The sequence below is a fragment of the Lampris incognitus genome, chromosome 1, assembly GCF_029633865.1.
Source record: "Lampris incognitus isolate fLamInc1 chromosome 1, fLamInc1.hap2, whole genome shotgun sequence".
Classification (NCBI taxonomy): Eukaryota; Metazoa; Chordata; class Actinopteri; order Lampriformes; family Lampridae; genus Lampris; species Lampris incognitus.
The window spans coordinates 1,324,208-1,343,286 of record NC_079211.1 but is presented as its reverse complement, the minus strand read 5'-3'; the positions used below and the strand labels follow the sequence as shown (position 1 = coordinate 1,343,286).

At 40.1% G+C, this 19,079-nt stretch overlaps 1 protein-coding gene across 1 annotated transcript in view; it reads left to right on the top strand.

Annotated features, from left to right (window-relative positions):
• Window positions 1-19,079, top strand: part of glrbb (glycine receptor, beta b) — a 172,648-nt gene that overhangs the window by 45,412 nt on the left and 108,157 nt on the right. Inside the window, exon 4 of the mRNA XM_056288175.1 lies at window positions 12,133-12,359. Within this exon, the coding sequence (XP_056144150.1) occupies window positions 12,133-12,359 (227 nt within the window). The remainder of the gene's footprint in view (window positions 1-12,132; window positions 12,360-19,079) is intronic.

The window sequence follows — 19,079 nt, the reverse complement described above, 5'->3', positions numbered from 1 at the left end:
GAGAGAGAATGGGAGATAGGTGCAGGAAGAGAGAAAGAGGAAAGAAAAGAGATGTGAAGTGAGTAAACGATAGAAGGAAAGATGAAAGGAGGTGGCCACATGGTGTCTCCTCTCCTCCATAGCTCCCACAGACACAGGAGACAGTGTGAAAGTGAGAAAGCATCAGAGAAAGACATCTGGTCACCTCTGTTCCTCCATCCATCACTCTCTGAGGTTTGGGTTCTCAAAAGCCTCTCTTGTAATTTTCACCTCATGCCATCCATCAAACAGCGAGTTAGCGCCTCGCCTGTGACTTGTGACTTGGTGACAGCGTTATTCCATAGAGAATGACACACATGAACGTCAGTGATGTTTCTTTCAGTCCTTTGTCTCTTTCGTTACTCTCCCTTCTTTCTGCTGGAATGAACAGGATGGTCTTTTTAGGGAGGTGAATAGCCCTGCTTCTCCAGGACAGGTCGAACTAAATGAAGACATTCACTTCAGATGCTTGAATGGAAAACCCTGTTCTGAAATGCTTTTAATCGATTCCCCAGCTGGAGAGTAAATCACAATATGGGTTCTCAACTGAAAGTCGTGGTTCATTTTGGGAAAAATATATTTTTTTCTTTACATTTTGCTATGAAATCCTTCACATACAAAGCTACGCAATTATAGTTTGTAAATGTTCATCAAAAATATATTGAGACATGTAATATCTTTTCGCTCCATTTGCATTTCAAGCATTTTGACATCCACTTTCCTTCAGAAAAATTGTCCTTTGTTAATTTGAGTGTGAAAGCTGTTCTACTGCGTGCCATATGGGTTACCACACTGAATTACATGTACTTAATCATATTCATTTAGGCCATATAGAGAAACACACACTCACACACACACACACACACACACACACACACACAGATGGTATTCTGGTGGCTTTGATTGACACGTCATCCACCTTGGCTCTCAGTATGAAGTTGATTATATAGTTATAATGATAATAGTTAATGAATAGTCCCTCCTAACACCTGCTCCCACACCAGCTTGTCTCATGTCATTAAAGCCTCAGACACTTCCCACTGCTAACAGAACATCCAGTGAACGTGCTATATCTAATATAGTGTCTACTGTATCTAATGTATTATCTAGTGTATCTAATATATTATCTAATGTATCTAATATAGTATCTAATGTATCTAATGTATTATCTAGTGTACCTAATGTATTATCTAATGTATTATCTAATGCATCTAGTATATTATCTAATGTATGTAATATATTATCTAATGTATCTAATATATTGTCTAATGTATCTAATGTATTGTCTAATGTATCTAATATATTATCAAGTGTATCTAATATATGATCTAATGTATCTAATATATTATCTAGTGTATCTGATATATGATATAATGTATATAATATATTATCTAGTGTATCTCATATATGATCTAATGTATCTAATATATTATTTAGTGTATCTAATATATTATCTCACATCATATATTATCTAATTTACCCTATATAGTATCTAATGTATTGTGTGATGTATCTTATATATTATCCAACATTTGTAATATATTATCTAACGTATATAATATATTATCTAGTGTATCTAATATGTTATCTAATGTATCTAATATAGTATCTATTGTATCTAAGGTATTGTCTAATGTATCTTATATATTATCCAACGTTTCTAATATATTATCGAACGTATATAATACAGTGCATCCGGAAAGTATTCACACCCCTTCACTTTCCCCACATTTTGTTATGTTACAGCCTTATTCCAAAATGGATTAAATTCCTTTTTTTCCCTCATCAATCTACACACAATACCCTATAATGACAAAGTGAAAAAGGTTTTGTAGAAATTTTTGCAAATCTATTAAAAATAAAAAACTGAAATATTGCATGTACATAAGTATTCACATCCTTTGCTATGACACTCAAAATTGAGCTCAGGTTCATCCTGTTTCCACTGATCATCCTTGAGATGTTTCTACATCTTGATTGGAGTCCACCTGTAGTACATTCAATTGATTGGACATGATTTGGAAAGGCACACACCTGTCTATATAAGGTCCCACTGTTGACAGTGCATGTCAGAGCAGAAACCAAGCCATGAAGTCAAAGGAATTGTCTGTGGACCTCCGAGACAGGATTGTATCGAGGCACAGATCTGGGGAAGGGTACACAACATTTCTACAGCTTTGAAGGTCCCGAAGAGCACAGTGGTCTCCATCATTTGTAAATGGAAGAAGTTTGGATCCACCAGGACTCTTCCCAGAGCTGGCCGCCCAGCCAAACTGAGCAATCGGGGGAGAAAGGACTTGGTCAGGGAGGTGACCAAGAATCCGATGGTCACTCTGACAGAGCTCCAGCGTTCCTCTGTGGAGATGGGGGAACCTTCCAGAAGGATAACCATCTCTGCAGCACTCCACCAATCAGGCCTTTATTGTACAGTGGCCAGACGGAAGCCTCTGCTCAGTAAAAGGCACATGACAGCCCGCTTGGAGTTTGCCAGAAAGCACCTAAAGGACTCTCAGACCAGGAGAAACAAGATTCTCTGGTCTGATGAAACCAAGATTGAACTCTTTGGCCTGAATGCCAAACGTCACGTCTGGAGGAAACCAGGCACCTCTCACCACCTTGCTAATACCATCCCTACAGTGAAGCATGGTGGTGGCAGCATCATGCTGTGGGGATGTTCTTCAGCGGCAGGGACTGGGAGACTAGTCAGGATCGAGGGAAAGATGAATGGAGCAAAGTACAGAGAGATCCTTGATGAAAACCTGCTCCAGAGTGCTCAGGACCTCAGACTGGAGCGAAGGTTACCTTTCAACACGACAACAACCCTAAGCACACAGCCAAGACAACGAAGGAGTGGCTTCAGGACAAGTCTGTGAATGTCCTTGAGTGGTCCAGCCAGAGCCCAGACTTGAACCCCATTGAACATCTCTGGAAAGACCTGAAAATAGCTGTGCAGCGACGCTCCCCATCTAACCTTACAGAGCTGGAGAGGATCTGCAGAGCAGAATGGGAGAAATACCCCAAATATAGGTGTGCCAAGCTTGTAGCTTCATACCCAAGAAGACTTGAGGCTGTAATCGCTGCCAAGGGTGCCTCAACCAAGTACTGAGTAAAGGGTGTGAATACTTATGTACATGCAATTTTTCAGTTTTTTATTTTTAATAAATTTGCAAAAATTTCTACAAAACCTTTTTTGCTTTGTCATTATAGGGTATTGTGTGTAGATTGATGAGAAAAAAAAGGAATTTAATCCATTTTGGAATAAGGCTGTAACATAACAAAATGTGGGGAAAGTGAAGGGATGTGAATACTTTCCGGATGCACTGTATAATATCTAATATATATATATATATACACACACATACACACACACACACACACACCTGTATATATTGTCTAATGTATCTAATATATTAGCTAACGTATCTATATATTATCTAGTGTATCTAATATATTATCTGATGTGTGTAATGTATTATTTAATGTATCTAATTTATTATCTAACATATCTAATATATTATCTAATGTATCCAATGCATCTAATGTATCATCTGACGTATCTAATATATTATCTAGTGTATATAATACTATCTAATGTATATTATATTATTATCTAGTTTATATGATATATTATCTAATGTATCTACTATATGATATAATGTATCTAATATATTATCTAGTGTATCTAATATATTATCTAATTTTTGCAATATATTATTTAGTGTAGCTAATATATGATCTAGTGTAGATAATATTATCTAGTGTATATAATATTATCTAATGTATCTAATATATTATCTAATGTATCTAATATATTATTTAGTGTATTAATATATTATCTAATGTATCTAATATATTATCTAGTGTATCTAATATATGATCTAATGTATCTAATATATTATCTAGTGTATCTAATATATGATCTAATGTATATATTTAGTGTGTATAATGTATTATCTATACTAGCTAATATATTATCTAGTGTATATAATGTTATCTAATGTATCTAATATGTTATCTAATATATTATCTAGTATATCTAGTATATTATCTAGTGTATATAAAATTATCTAATGTAGCTAATATATTATCTAGTGTATATGAAATTATCTATTGTATCTAATATATGATCTTATGTATCTAATATATCATCTAGTGTATCTAATATATGATCTAATGTATATAATATATTATTTAGTGTATCTAATATATTGTCGAGTGCATCTAATATATGATCTAATGTATATAATATATTATTTAGTGTATCTAATATATTATCTAGTGTATCTAATATATTATCTCGTGTATATTATATTATCTTATGTATCTAATATATCAAGTCAAGTCAAGTTTATTTATATAGGACATTTAAAACAACCACAGTTGAACCAAAGTGCTGCATAAGCTTAAAATACAATTTAAAATAAGTGACACATATGATTAGAAAAATACATGTAAAGAAGACATAATAAAATAAAGAATATCGAAGTCCGCGGTGGTGTAGCGGTCAAAGCATCGTCTTTGTGTCGATGCAGTTGCCCACTGGGGACCGGGTTTCGCGCCCCGGTCTCGTCAAATCCGACTATGGCCGGACTCGATGAAGCAGCAGTAATTGGCAGCGCTGTCTTCGGGAGAGGGGTGGAGTCAGCTTGTGTTCGTCACATGAATGCGTCTCTGTGTGTGTGGGAAAAAGCAGCGGTTCGGCCTGGATTCGGCTTGTCACGGAAGTGGCGAGACGTCTCGTTCGAGACTGCCGGCCGGAGAGATGCAGTTGGCGAACGCATGCAGTACAAGGGTGGGTGTTTGAACTAAAATAGGGATCGATTGGCCACTAAATTCGGAGAAAAAGGGAAAAATCAGAAATAAATTTAAAAAAATTAAATTAAATAAAGAATATAAAATGTAAACAATAAAACATAAGAGTAAAAGTATATTTGCACAGTAAAATCACGGTGTCAAGCTCAACTTGAATTGAATGTCAGTGAAAAGAGGTAGGTCTTTAACCAAGATTTAAAAGTCTCTAGGGTCTGAGCGGATCTTACGTGTACTGGTATGTTGTTTCAGAGATCAGGGGTGGCTACTGCAAAGGCTCCGTCGCCCCTATTCTTAATCCTGGATCTGGGAACATGTAGGAGCATCTGGTTTGTTGATTGTGTGCTCTGACTGGAGTATGATGATGTATTAACTCAGATAAATAAGATGGTGACAGACCATTTAAAGACTTAAAAACAAGTAATACAGTCTTAAACTGGATCCTACAACAGAAAGGAAACCAGTGAAGGGAGGCCAGTACAGGCATCATGTGATCACGTCGTTTCTTTCGTGTCAAAAAGTGAGCAGCTGCATTTTGTACAAGCTGCAGGCGACAAAGCGACAACTGAGCTACACCAACATACAATGAGTTACAATAATCCAAATGAGAGGTAATAAATGCATGAATTACCCTCTCAAGATCATTTGGAGGGAGATAGGCCTTTACTTTTCCCAGAAGTCGTAATTGAAAAAAACTTGTTTTGACTACTGAGCTTATTTGTTTGTCAAAGTTAAAAGAGCTGTCAAAAATCACCCCAAGATTCCTAACAGAAGAGTGACTGTAGGAAGCTAAAGGGCCAACAGCACTATCATAACCATCCAGAACATCAGGTTGTCCATATAGTACAATAATTTCAGTCTTATTTTGATTTAGTTTCAGGAAATTTAACTCCATCCATGTTTTGACATCCTTTAAACAACTCAGCAAAGCCTGTATAGAATCTCTGTTGTTTGTTTAATAGGCAGATAGATTTGCAAATCATTAGCAAAACAATGAAAAGACATATTATGTGTTTTTTTTAAATGGACCCCAAGGTTAGCATATACAGTGAGAAAAGAATGGGGCCCAAAATGGAGCCTTGGGGGACCACAGTTAAGGGAGGCCGCAGCTGAAGAGAATTGGTCTATATGGACAGAAAAGCTTCTATTTGACAGATAAGACTTGAACCATTCTAGGTCAGTACCTTTAATGCCCACACACAGCTCAAGACGTGATAGAAGAATATTTTGGTCAACCATGTCGAAGGCAGCAGTCAGGTCCAATGATATAGAGCAGCGGAGTTCCCAGAGTCCATAGTTAAAAGAAGGTCATTAAAAACTCTGTAAAAAGCGTCTGCGGTGGTGTAGCGGTCTAAGCATCGGCTTTGTGTCAATGCAGTTGCCCACTGGGGACCGGGGTTCACGCCTCGGTCTCGTCAGATCTGACTATGGCCGGACTCGATGAAGCAGCAATCATTGGCAGCGCTGTCTTTGGGAGGGGGACGGAGTCGGCTTGTGTTCGTCACATGAATGCATCTCTATGTGTGTGGGGGAAAAAGCAGTGGTTCGGCCTGAAGTCGCCTTGTCACGAAAGTGGCGAGGCGTCTCCTTCCAGACTGCCGGCCAGAGAGAGGCAGTTGGCGAACGCATGCAGTATGAGGGTGGGTGTTTGAACTAAAATAGGTAGCGATTGGCCACTAAATTGGGAGAAAAAGGGAAAAATCAGAAATATAAAGAAAAACTCTTAAAAGGGCTGTTTCAGCGCTGTGACGTGATTTGAAACCAGACTGGAATTTTTCAGAAATGCCATTAATTTCTAGTTATGTATGTATTGTACATAAACTGCTTTCTCTGAGACTTTTGAAAGAAAAGGCAGGTAAGAAATTGGCCTAAAATTAGAAAGAACAAAGGGATCAAGAATGCTCTTTCTGATGAGGGGCTGTACTACAGCATGTTTGAAAGCAGTTGGAACACAGCCTGAGAAGAGAGGTGTTTATCAAATTTACAGTACAAGACCCAACAGTGGTCAAAATATGATCTAATGTATCTAATATATTATCTAGTGTATTTAATATATGATCTAATGCATATACTATCTTATCTAGTATATCTAATATATGATCTAATGTATATAATATGTGATCTAATGTATCTAATATATAATTTAGTGTATATATCATTTAGTGTATTTAATATATTATCTAATGTATATAATGTATTATCTGATGTATAATATATCATCGAATGTATATAATATATTATCTAGTGTATATAATATATGATCTAATGTATATAATATATTATCTAGTGTATCTAATATATTAGCTTATGTATCTAATGTATTATCTAGTGTATCTAATATATTATCTAAATTTAGCAGAAAAAGTAAGGAAATTTGTGTTTGGTAGATTATTTCTTTGTTGTAGCAATGCTTCTTGGCAGAACATCTTCTATCAGGCAGCTGATTGTCAGAACCTGGGGTACCAGAAGCTCAAAACAAGAGTCAATAGCAACAGCAAAATAAGCTGTTTGGCATTGGCAGAGAAGATTTGGCAAATGTTTCATGGGCGCAACCCACATACTGAGCTCTGCTGCTCATCCCACAAATGCATGTTCCTTACACATGTGGCCCCATTTAAAAGGCAAATAAACAGGCTTTCCAACGCTATAAGATTTATTGCCAAGAAGCATTGTTACAGCAAAGAAATAATCTACCAAACACACATTTCCTTTCTTTTTGTGCTAAGTATAGTTTATCTAATATGTGATCTAATGTATCTAATATATTATCTAGTGTATCTAATATATTATCTAGTTTATCTAATATATGGTCTAATGTATCTAATATATTATCTAGTGTATCTAATATATTATCTAATGTATCTAATACAGTATCTAGTGTATATATTATCTAACATATCTAATATATTATCTAGTGCATCTAATATATGATCCAATGTATCTAATATATTATTTAGTGTATCTAATATATTATCTAATGTATCTAATACAGTATCTAGTGTATATATTATCTAACATATCTAATATATTATCTAGTGCATCTAATATATGATCTAGTGTATCTAATATATGATCTAATGTATATAATGTATTAGCTAGTGTATCTAATCTATTATTTAATGCATCTAATATATTATCTAGTGTATATAGAATATCATCTAGTGTATATAATATTATATAATATTATCTAATGTACATTATATATTATCTAGTGTATCTAATATATGATCTAATGTATGTATTATCTGGTGTATCTAATATATGATCTAACGTATATTATGTATTATTTAGTGTATCTAATATATGATCTAATTTATCTAATATAGGTATGCTCTAATGTATCTGATGCCACCGTGTGTACAAAACTATTTATCTAGAGAATGAAGCCGTCTCCATAACCATGTCCATCCTAACTAGGCGTATAGTTTTGTGTTCAGTTTTAAAGTCTTAACTAAGAAAGCAAATTAAATTTTAAAAAAATAAACATTAATGTTAGAGGTCAATTCACTCCAAAATAATTATTAGCCACATCATTAGGGCCTTTTTCTTCAAAACAGTTCAAATGTATTGTGTGTTCTGGACATGTTGTATATAATATAAGTAGATATAAATAGGGATTAATAAATGAGTAATCAGATTCTTAAAGCTCTCACAACACTTGTTAGCATTAGCAGACAGCTTAAAAATCAAATAATCATCAATAATAAAGGGAAAATACATTTTCTGTCATTGCATTACAAGAAAAACACAAGAAAATTTATAAATTAAATGAAATTAGAGTTTCGAGCTGACATTTCTGAACCTTAAGGTTACGTTTAGTGGTTCAGGTAAGCACAAATGTCTACTCTGTATAAGTGTTATTAGGTGTAGTGAAGTTCAGGTTAAAAAGGAAGATACTTGATACAAAATTAATGAGACAGTTATTAATATTTTAAGCAATCTGCTAATGATAACAAGTGTGTTGTAAGAGCTTATGAGAGCTCTATTGCTCATTCATTAATCAAGCTTTAAAGCTATTCATAAAAAAGTGTTATTCATGTTGCAACAACATATCTCACTGGAAATTTTGTCATTGTTTTAGGATTTTAAGATTGAATCATTAAATCACACCATTCATATTTTTGAAGACATCTTTTATCAATTAGTGGATGAATAGAAGTGATTACTTAACAGCCAACAGGAATGAGATGGCACCATCTCATTGTTATTGTATTATATTTATATCATATATTTACGTTTTATTACATTATTATTTGTATGAAATAATTCCTTCCGAAAGTTTCTCGGAACATTTACTTTACTTTCTTTTTTTAATATTTTTGGCAATAACATTATTATTATTATTATCATTATTGTTATTATTATTATTATTATTATGATACAAATGTCCTTTAACTTCGTGCCATAATACAACATAATAAGCGGGCGGGTCCATTCCTTGGGCTTAGGGTTAGAATGAGGCAGAAGTCTATTTGATGGGTAGTGTCTTACCCATGGCTCCTATCACTACTGGTATTGTTGTGGTTTTTACAAGTCCCAGGGCTCCTATCACTACTGGTATTGTTGTGGTTTTTACAAGTTCCAGGGCTCCTATCACTACTGGTATTGTTGTGGTTTTTACAAGTCCCAGGGCTCCTATCACTACTGGTATTGTTGTAGTTTTTACAAGTCCCAGGGCTCCTATCACTGCTGGTATTGTTGTGGTTTTTACAAGTCCCAGGGCTCCTATCACTACTGGTATTGTTGTGGTTTTTACAAGTCCCAGGGCTCCTATCACTACTGGTACTGTTGTTGTTTTTACAAGTCCCAGGGCTCCTATCACTACTGGTATTGTTGTGTTTTTTTTACAAGTCCCAGGGCTCCCATCACTACTGGTATTGTTGTGGTTTTTACAAGTCCCAGGGCTCCTATCACTACTGGTCTTGTTGTGGTTTTTACAAGTCCCAGGGCTCCTATCACTACTGGTACTGTTGTTGTTTTTACAAGTCCCAGGGCTCCTATCACTACTGGTACTGTTGTTGTTTTTACAAGTCCCAGGGCTCCTACCACTACTGGTATTGTTGTGGTTTTTACAAGTCCCAGGGCTCCTATCACTACTGGTATTGTTGTGGTTTTTACAAGTCCCAGGGCCCCTATCACTACTGGTATTGTTGTGGTTTTTACAAGTCCCAGGGCTCCTATCACTACTGGTACTGTTGTTGTTTTTACAAGTCCCAGGGCTCCTATCACTACTGGTACTGTTGTGGTTTTTACAAGTCCCAGGGCTCCCATCACTACTGGTATTGTTGTGGTTTTTACAAGTCCCAGGGCTCCTATCACTACTGGTATTGTTGTGGTTTTTACAAGTCCCAGGGCTCCTATCACTACTGGTACTGTTGTTGTTTTTACAAGTCCCAGGGCTCCTATCACTACTGGTACTATTGTGGTTTTTACAAGTCCCAGGGCTCCTATCACTACTGGCATTGTTGTGGTTTTTACAAGTCCCAGGGCTCCTATCACTACTGGTATTGTTGTAGTTTTTACAAGTCCCAGGGCTCCTATCACTGCTGGTATTGTTGTGGTTTTTACAAGTCCCAGGGCTCCTATCACTACTGGTATTGTTGTGGTTTTTACAAGTCCCAGGGCTCCTATCACTACTGGTACTGTTGTGGTTTTTACAAGTCCCAGGGCTCCTATCACTACTGGTATTGTTGTGTTTTTTTTACAAGTCCCAGGGCTCCCATCACTACTGGTATTGTTGTGGTTTTTACAAGTCCCAGGGCTCCTATCACTACTGGTACTGTTGTGGTTTTTACAAGTCCCAGGGCTCCTATCACTACTGGTATTGTTGTGGTTTTTACAAGTCCCAGGGCTCCCATCACTACTGGTATTGTTGTGGTTTTTACAAGTCCCAGGGCTCCTATCACTACTGGTCTTGTTGTGGTTTTTACAAGTCCCAGGGCTCCTATCACTACTGGTCTTGTTGTGGTTTTTACAAGTCCCAGGGCTCCTATCACTACTGGTACTGTTGTTGTTTTTACAAGTCCCAGGGCTCCTATCACTACTGGTACTGTTGTTGTTTTTACAAGTCCCAGGGCTCCTACCACTACTGGTATTGTTGTGGTTTTTACAAGTCCCAGGGCTCCTATCACTACTGGTATTGTTGTGGTTTTTACAAGTCCCAGGGCCCCTATCACTACTGGTATTGTTGTGGTTTTTACAAGTCCCAGGGCTCCTATCACTACTGGTACTGTTGTTGTTTTTACAAGTCCCAGGGCTCCTATCACTACTGGTACTGTTGTGGTTTTTACAAGTCCCAGGGCTCCCATCACTACTGGTATTGTTGTGGTTTTTACAAGTCCCAGGGCTCCTATCACTACTGGTATTGTTGTGGTTTTTACAAGTCCCAGGGCTCCTATCACTACTGGTACTGTTGTTGTTTTTACAAGTCCCAGGGCTCCTATCACTACTGGTACTATTGTGGTTTTTACAAGTCCCAGGGCTCCTATCACTACTGGCATTGTTGTGGTTTTTACAAGTCCCAGGGCTCCTATCACTACTGGTATTGCTGTGGTTTTTACAAATCCCAGGGCTCCTATCACTACTGGTATTGTTGTGGTTTTTACAAGTCCCAGGGCTCCTATCACTACTGGTATTGCTGTGGTTTTCATTCCTCACATTTGTTCAGTCTGGATTTCAAGGTCTTTATATTTGGACAGTTTTTCAGTTACTTTTACTGAGGTGCTCCTTTCAGTCGGGATGGACATGTCAATGAGTAGGCAGCTTTTTTCTTTTTTGTTCTTGATGATGATGTCTGGTCTGTTGGCCTTTATCTCACGATCTGCCTGTACTGGCATGTCCCATAAGATTGTGATGTGGTCTTTTTCTGTTACTGTTTGGGGCTCTTGCTCGTACCATTTTTCTTTTGTGTTGGTGTTGAATTCTTTGTAGGTGTCCCAGTGCAGGTATGTGGTGGCCTTGTTGTGTCTTTGTAGGTATTCAGTTCTGGCCAGCTCAGGGCACCCTGCCACCATATGGTCAATGGTTTCCTGGAATTGACCACATATCCTGCACGCTGGGTCTGTGACATCTTTGAGGATTCTGCTCTGGTAGTAATTGGTCTTCATGGCCTGGTCTTGGGCAGCGATGATAAAGCCCTCTGTTTAGATTTCAGCCCAGCTATTTTGACCCATTGGTTGGTCATATGTTGGTCTACATCTTATCATATTATTATTATTATTATTATTATTGTTATTGTTGTTGTTCTTGTTATTGTTAGTAGCCAGCATATTAACTATGTTAATAACTGCTGGTTGACTTGAACAGGATTATCGGGTCAACATCTTCCTGCGGCAGCGCTGGAACGACCCCCGGCTCAGATTACCGCAGGACTTCAAGTCCGACTCGCTCACTGTCGACCCCAAGATGTTCAAGTGTCTCTGGAAACCAGACTTGTTCTTCGCCAATGAGAAGAGCGCCAACTTTCATGACGTCACCCAAGAGAACATCCTGCTCTTCATCTTCCGTAACGGAGATGTCCTCATCAGTATGAGGTAACAGATATTTACTGCTGAGTAATGTCATGTGTGATACTGCTGCCTTGAAGAGTACTCATGCTAATTTCCATTCAGTATTTTTACTAACAGCTTCACCAGTCTTATAAACTGTAAAGCCGGAAATATGCTCGTTTTTAGCTATGCGTCCGCGTGCGCATGACGGCTGCCTCGCATGTCCTGCAGCGTTGGCTGTGCACGTCCTCAGAAATTAATGCTACACACCCGCAAGTTCAATACGCACATGAACGGTAGGGGGCAGTGTAGGGGACGTATGGGGATGTGACAGGGTCAGTAGGCATGTCAGCAGTGACAACAATGGCGGACATTTTTGAAGATAAGTTAAGAGATCAAGTCTGCAATTATTCCCACCCATACGAACTGTTATTGCCCCTCTGCTGAACTGACTGGCTCACTGTGTGTGTTGTGGTGTAGTGTAGTATCAATCAGCAGGCTAATCCAACGGAGAAAATCATCACACGTTCTGGCGGACATTTGAAAATACTGTTGGTGTTTCTCGCATTGGCAGAACAGAAACAAACACCGTCACAACGTGCCTGAGGCCAGGGCCTGACGTAGCATCTACGCTTTTCTGCCTATTCTCCAAATCAACAAAACTGTGGCCTCCCCGAGTGTCGCACGTTTATTGTTTGCATCATGCACATCCAGAAGTTCTATTTATATCCTCAGTTCTCTGGTGTACCCTCTAGAGGAATCATCCAGTAACATGCAAAATATGTAGGCAAGCATGTGAACAATTCTTGTCACGACGCAGCCGGTTGTCTACATGACCGCGTGGTCAAAAAGCAAGTACATCTCCAGCATACGACAACAGAGCAAATAGTGTTCACGTATTGGTTTACTTTGGAAGAGAATACCAACATACTTCAGAAAAATACTTTAGTCATCAGTAGATAAAGGCAGTGCTTCTTTTTTTCCAGCGCATGTATTCAACGTCTAAGCAATTAACTCCAGATAAATAAAAAGTTAGAGAGAGACTGCATTTAATTTAATGGCTGTGTCACTGCATCATGATCTGCATCACTATAAGACTGCTTTGTGGTTTTTAAAAAAATCATCTTTAAAGTTAAATTTGCTGGTAATGCATTTCCTTTGTCGTAGTGGGGATGAGATTACTGACAGACATTTTGGAAATTATAGTTCTGATGTATTGAGACTTGATCATGTTGCTCACCTTTGAACAGAATAACTGGGAGCCGTTCCTCAATGCTGCCTATTTTTTCCTCTCCAAAACAGCATTACCAAAGTAACTGAATGCAGTAAAGCATTGGAACTTATACTCAGTTGGTTGTCTGTTGACTTTTATAGAGGTTAGGGACATTTGTATCCATTTTAATGACTTATTTAGTTCGAAAGGCTATCTTCTTCTTCTTCTTCTTCTTCTTCTTCTTCTTCTTCTTTTGGCTGCTCCTGTTAGGGGTCGCCACAACAGATCATCGATTTCCATCTCTTCCTGTCTTCTGCATCTTCCTCTGTCACACCAGCCACCTGCATGTCCTCCTTCACCACATCCATGAACCTCCTCTTTGGCCTTCCTCTTTTCCTCTTCCCTGGCAGCTCCATATTCAGCATCCTTCTCCCAATATACCCAGCATCTCTCCTCCACACATGTCCAAACCATCTCCATCTTGTCTCTCTTGCTTTGTCTCCAAACCGTCCAACTTGAGCTGTCCCTCTAATATACTCGTTCCTAATCCTGTCCTTCTTCATCACTCCCAGTGAAAATCTTATCATCTTCATCTCTGCCACCTCCAGCTCCACCTCCTGTCTTTTCATCAGTGCCACTGTCTCCAAACCATATAACATAGCTGGTCTCACCACCATCTTGTAAACCTTCCCTTTAACTCTTGCTGGTACCCTTCTGTCACAATTCACTCCTGACACTCTTCTCCACCCACTCCACCCTGCCTGCACTCTCTTCTTCACCTCTCTTCCGCACTCCCCGTTACTTTGGACAGTTGACACCAAGTATTTAAACTCAAGCACCTTCATCACCTCTACTCCTTGAATCCACACCATTCCACTGTCCTCCCTCTTGTTCATGCATATGTATTCTGTCTTGCTCCTACTGACTTTCATTCCTCCTCTCTCCAGTGCATACCTCCACCTCTCCAGGCTCTCCTCCACCTGCACCCTACTCTCGCTACAGATCACAATGTCATCCGCGAACATCATAGTCCACGGAGACTCTTGCCTGATCTTATCTGTCAACCTGTCCTCACCACTGTCACACTTCCCTCATACATATCCTGCACCACTCCTACATACTTCTCTACAACTCCCGACTTCCTCGTACAATACCACACCTCCTCTCTCGGCACCCTGTCGTATGTTTTCTCTAAATCTACAAAGACATAGTGTGACTCCTTCTGGCCTTCTCTATACTTCTCCATCAACATTCTCAAAGCAAACATCACATCTGTGGTGCTCTTTCCTGGCATGAAACCATACTGCTGCTGCTGATCATCACCTCTCCTCTTAACCTAGCTTCTATTACTCTTTCCCATAAATTCATGCTGTGGCTGATCAACTTTATACCTCAGTAGTTACCACAGCTTTGCTTATCAACCTTATTTTTGAAAATCGGTACCAGGGGCGCCCAGGTAACATAGCGGTCTATTCCGTTGCCTACCAACACCGGGATCACCGGTTCAAATCCTCATTTTACCTCCGGCTTGGTCAGGCGTCCCTACAGACACAATTGGCTGTGTCTGCTGGTGGGGAGCCGGATGTGAGTATGTGTCCTGGTCACTGCAATAGCGTCTTCTCTGGTTGGTCAGGGTGCCTGTTCGGGGGGGAGGGGGGAATAGCATGAGCCTCCCATGCACTACGTCCCCCTGGTGAAACTCCTCACTGTCAGGTGAAAAGAAGCGGCTGGTGACTCCACATGTATCAGAGGAGACGTGGTAGTCTGCAGCCCTCCCTGGATTGGCAGAGTGGGTGGCGTGGCAACCGAGATAACTCAGAAGAGTGGGGTAATTGGTGGGATACAATTGGGGAGAAAAAGTAGAGAAAAAATTCCAAAAAAGAAAACAATAATAATAAAAAAAGAAAAGAAAATCGGTACCAGTATGCTTCTTCTCCACTCCTCAGGCATCTTCTCACTTTCCAGGATTGTGTTAAACAATCTAGTTAAAAACCCCACTGCCATCCCTCCTAAACACCTCCATGCCTCCACAGGTATGTCATCAGGACCAACTGCCTTTCCACTCTTCATCCTCTTCATAGCTGCCCTCACTTTCTCCTTCCTAATCCACCGCACTTCCTGATTCTCTATCCCCACATCATCCAACCTTCTCTTTCTCTCATTTTTTTGGTTCATCGGTCCCTCAAAGTACTCCTTCCACCTTCTTAGCACACTCTCCTCACTTGTCAGCACATCTCCATCTTTATCCTTCATCAGTCCAACCTGCCGCGCATCCTTCCCAGCTCGGTCCCTCTGTCTAGCCAATTAGTACAAGTCCTTTTCTCCTTCCTTAGTGTCTAACCTCTGATACAACTCACCATACGCCTTTTCCTTTGCCTTTGCCACCTCTCTCTTCGCTTTAAACCGCATGGCCTTGTACTCCTATCTACTTTCTTCATCTCTCTGACTATCCCACTACTTTGCCAACCTCTTCCTCTGTATACTTTGCTGTACTTCCTCATTCCACCACCAAGTCTCCTTGTCTTCCTTCCTCTGTCCTGATGACACACCAAGTACCTTCCTAGCTGTCTCCCTCACTATTTCTGCAGTGGTTGTCCAGCCATCTGGCAACTCTTCACTACCACCCAGTGCCTGTCTTAACTCCTGCCTGAACTCCACACAACAGTCTTCCTTCTTCAACTTCCACCATTTGATCTTCGGCTGTGTCTTCACTCGCTTCCTCTTCTTGGTCTCCAAAGTCATCCTACAGACCACCATCCGATGCTGCCTAGCTACGTTCTCCCCTGTCACCACCTTGCAGTCTCCAATCCCTTTTAGATGGCGCCTTCTACATAAGATATAGTCCACCTGTGTGCACTTTCCTCCTCTCTTGTACGTCACCCTGTGTTCCTCCCTCTTCTTGAAATATGTATTCACCACAGTCATTTCCATCCTTTTCACAAAATCCACCACCATCTGTCCTTCCACATTTCTCTCCTTGACTCCATACCTTCCCATCACCTCCTCATCACCTCTGTTCCCTTCACCAACATGTCCATTGAAGTCGGCTCCAATCACCCCTCTCTCCTCCTTGGGTAGCCTCTCCACCACGTCGTCCAACTTACTCCAGAATTCTTCTTTCTCTTCCATCTCACACACAACTTGCAGGGCATATGTGCTGATAACATTCAGCAATAAACATTCAATTTCCACCTTCATATTCATCTCTTTATCTGACACTCTCATCACCTCCAGCATGCTCTTGACATACTCTTCCTTCAGAATTACCCCTACCCCATTTCTCCTCCCATCCACACCATGGTAGAAGAGTTTGAACCCACCTCCGATACTCCTGGCTTTACTCCCCTTCCACCTGGGATATTCGAAACAAAAATTTGAACACCATACAATGACTAAGATCTTGAAATAACAACCCAAGTATGTGACTTTGATTCCTGAAAACAAAGCAGATGCATTAATAATTTCTTTCTAGGGCTGAGGAAAAAGTTTTTGTATGCATGTGGCGTCATCTCCATCGGTCAGACTCATTCCTGTCATCTGTGAAAATATGAACAGTAATTGCTGCTGAATCACAGCAGCTTTGTGTAGAACTGAATCTCTTTCACAGTCTCTCATTCCCTATCTAATGATTTATACCATCATGAAAATGTACTTGTCTCTAAATGTTGTCTTTATGCATGCTCAATAATCCAGGTAAGAAAATCCCAGAAGGTTGAATCAGTTCATCTGGACACAACCTTTATAAGAGAGAAATGTTTCATCATCATCTCAGTGACCTCTTCAGTCTCAGCTGACTGCAGGTATCCCCACCCTTATAAACAATACAGTGACTGCAGGTGTCCCCATCCTTATAAACAATACAGTGACTGCAGGTATCCCACCCTTATAAACAATACAGTGACTGCAGGTGTCCCCACCCTTATAAACAATACAGTGACTGCAGGTGTCCCACCCTTATAAACAATACAATGACTGCAGGTGTCCCACCCTTATAAACAATACAATGACTGCAGGTGTCCCACCCTTATAAACAATACAATGACTGCAGGTGTCCCCACCCTTATAAACAATACAGTGACTGCAGGTGTCCCACCATTATAAACAATACAATGACTGCAGGTGCCCCCACCCTTATAAACAATACAATGACTGCAGGTGTCCCCACCCTTATAAACAATACAGTGACTGCAGGTGTCCCACCCTTATAAACAATACAGTGGCTGCAGGTGTCCCCACCCTTATAAACAATACAGTGGCTGCAGGTGTCCCACCCTTATAAACAATACAGCGACTGCAGGTGTCCCCACCCTTATAAACAATACAGTGACTGCAGGTGTCCCCACCCTTATAAACAATACAGTGAGTGCAGGTGTCCCCACCCTTATAAACAATACAGTGACTGCAGGTGTCCCCACCCTTATAAACAATACAGTGAGTGCAGGTGTCCCCACCCTTATAAACAATACAGTGACTGCAGGTGTCCCCACCCTTATAAACAATACAGTGAGTGCAGGTGTCCCCACCCTTATAAACAATACAGTGACTGCAGGTGTCCCCACCCTTATAAACAATACAGTGACTGCAGGTGTCCCACCCTTATAAACAATACAGTGGCTGCAGGTGTCCCCACCCTTATAAACAATACAGTGACTGCAGGTGTCCCACCCTTATAAACAATACAGTGGCTGCAGGTGTCCCACCCTTATAAACAATACAGCGACTGCAGGTGTCCCCACCCTTATAAACAATACAGTGACTGCAGGTGTCCCCACCCTTATAAACAATACAGTGAGTGCAGGTGTCCCCACCCTTATAAACAATACAGTGACTGCAGGTGTGCCCACCCTTATAAACAATACAATGACTGCAGGTGTCCCCACCCTTATAAACAATACAGTGACTGCAGGTGTCCCCACCCTTATAAACAATACAGTGGCTGCAGGTGTCCCCACCCTTATAAACAATACAGTGGCTGCAGGTGTCCCCACCCTTATAAACAATACAGTGGCTGCAGGTGTCCCCACCCTTATAAACAATACAGTGGCTGCAGGTGTCCCCACCCTTATAAACAATACAGTGACTGCAGGTGTCCCCACCCTTATAAACAATACAGTGACTGCAGGTGTCCCACCCTTATAAACAATACAGTGACTGCAGGTGTCCCACCCTTATAAACAATACAATGACTGCAGGTGTCCCCACCCTTATAAACAATACAGTGAGTGCAGGTGTCCCCACCCTTATAAACAATACAGTGACTGCAGGTGTCCCCACCCTTATAAACAATACAGTGAGTGCAGGTGTCCCCACCCTTATAAACAATACAGTGACTGCAGGTGTCCCCACCCTTATAAACAATACAGTGGCTGCAGGTGTCCCACCCTTATAAACAATACAGTGACTGCAGGTGTCCCCACCCTTATAAACAATACAGTGACTGCAGGTGTCCCACCCTTATAAACAATACAGTGGCTGCAGGTGTCCCCACCCTTATAAACAATACAGTGACTGCAGGTGTCCCCACCCTTATAAACAATACAGTGACTGCAGGT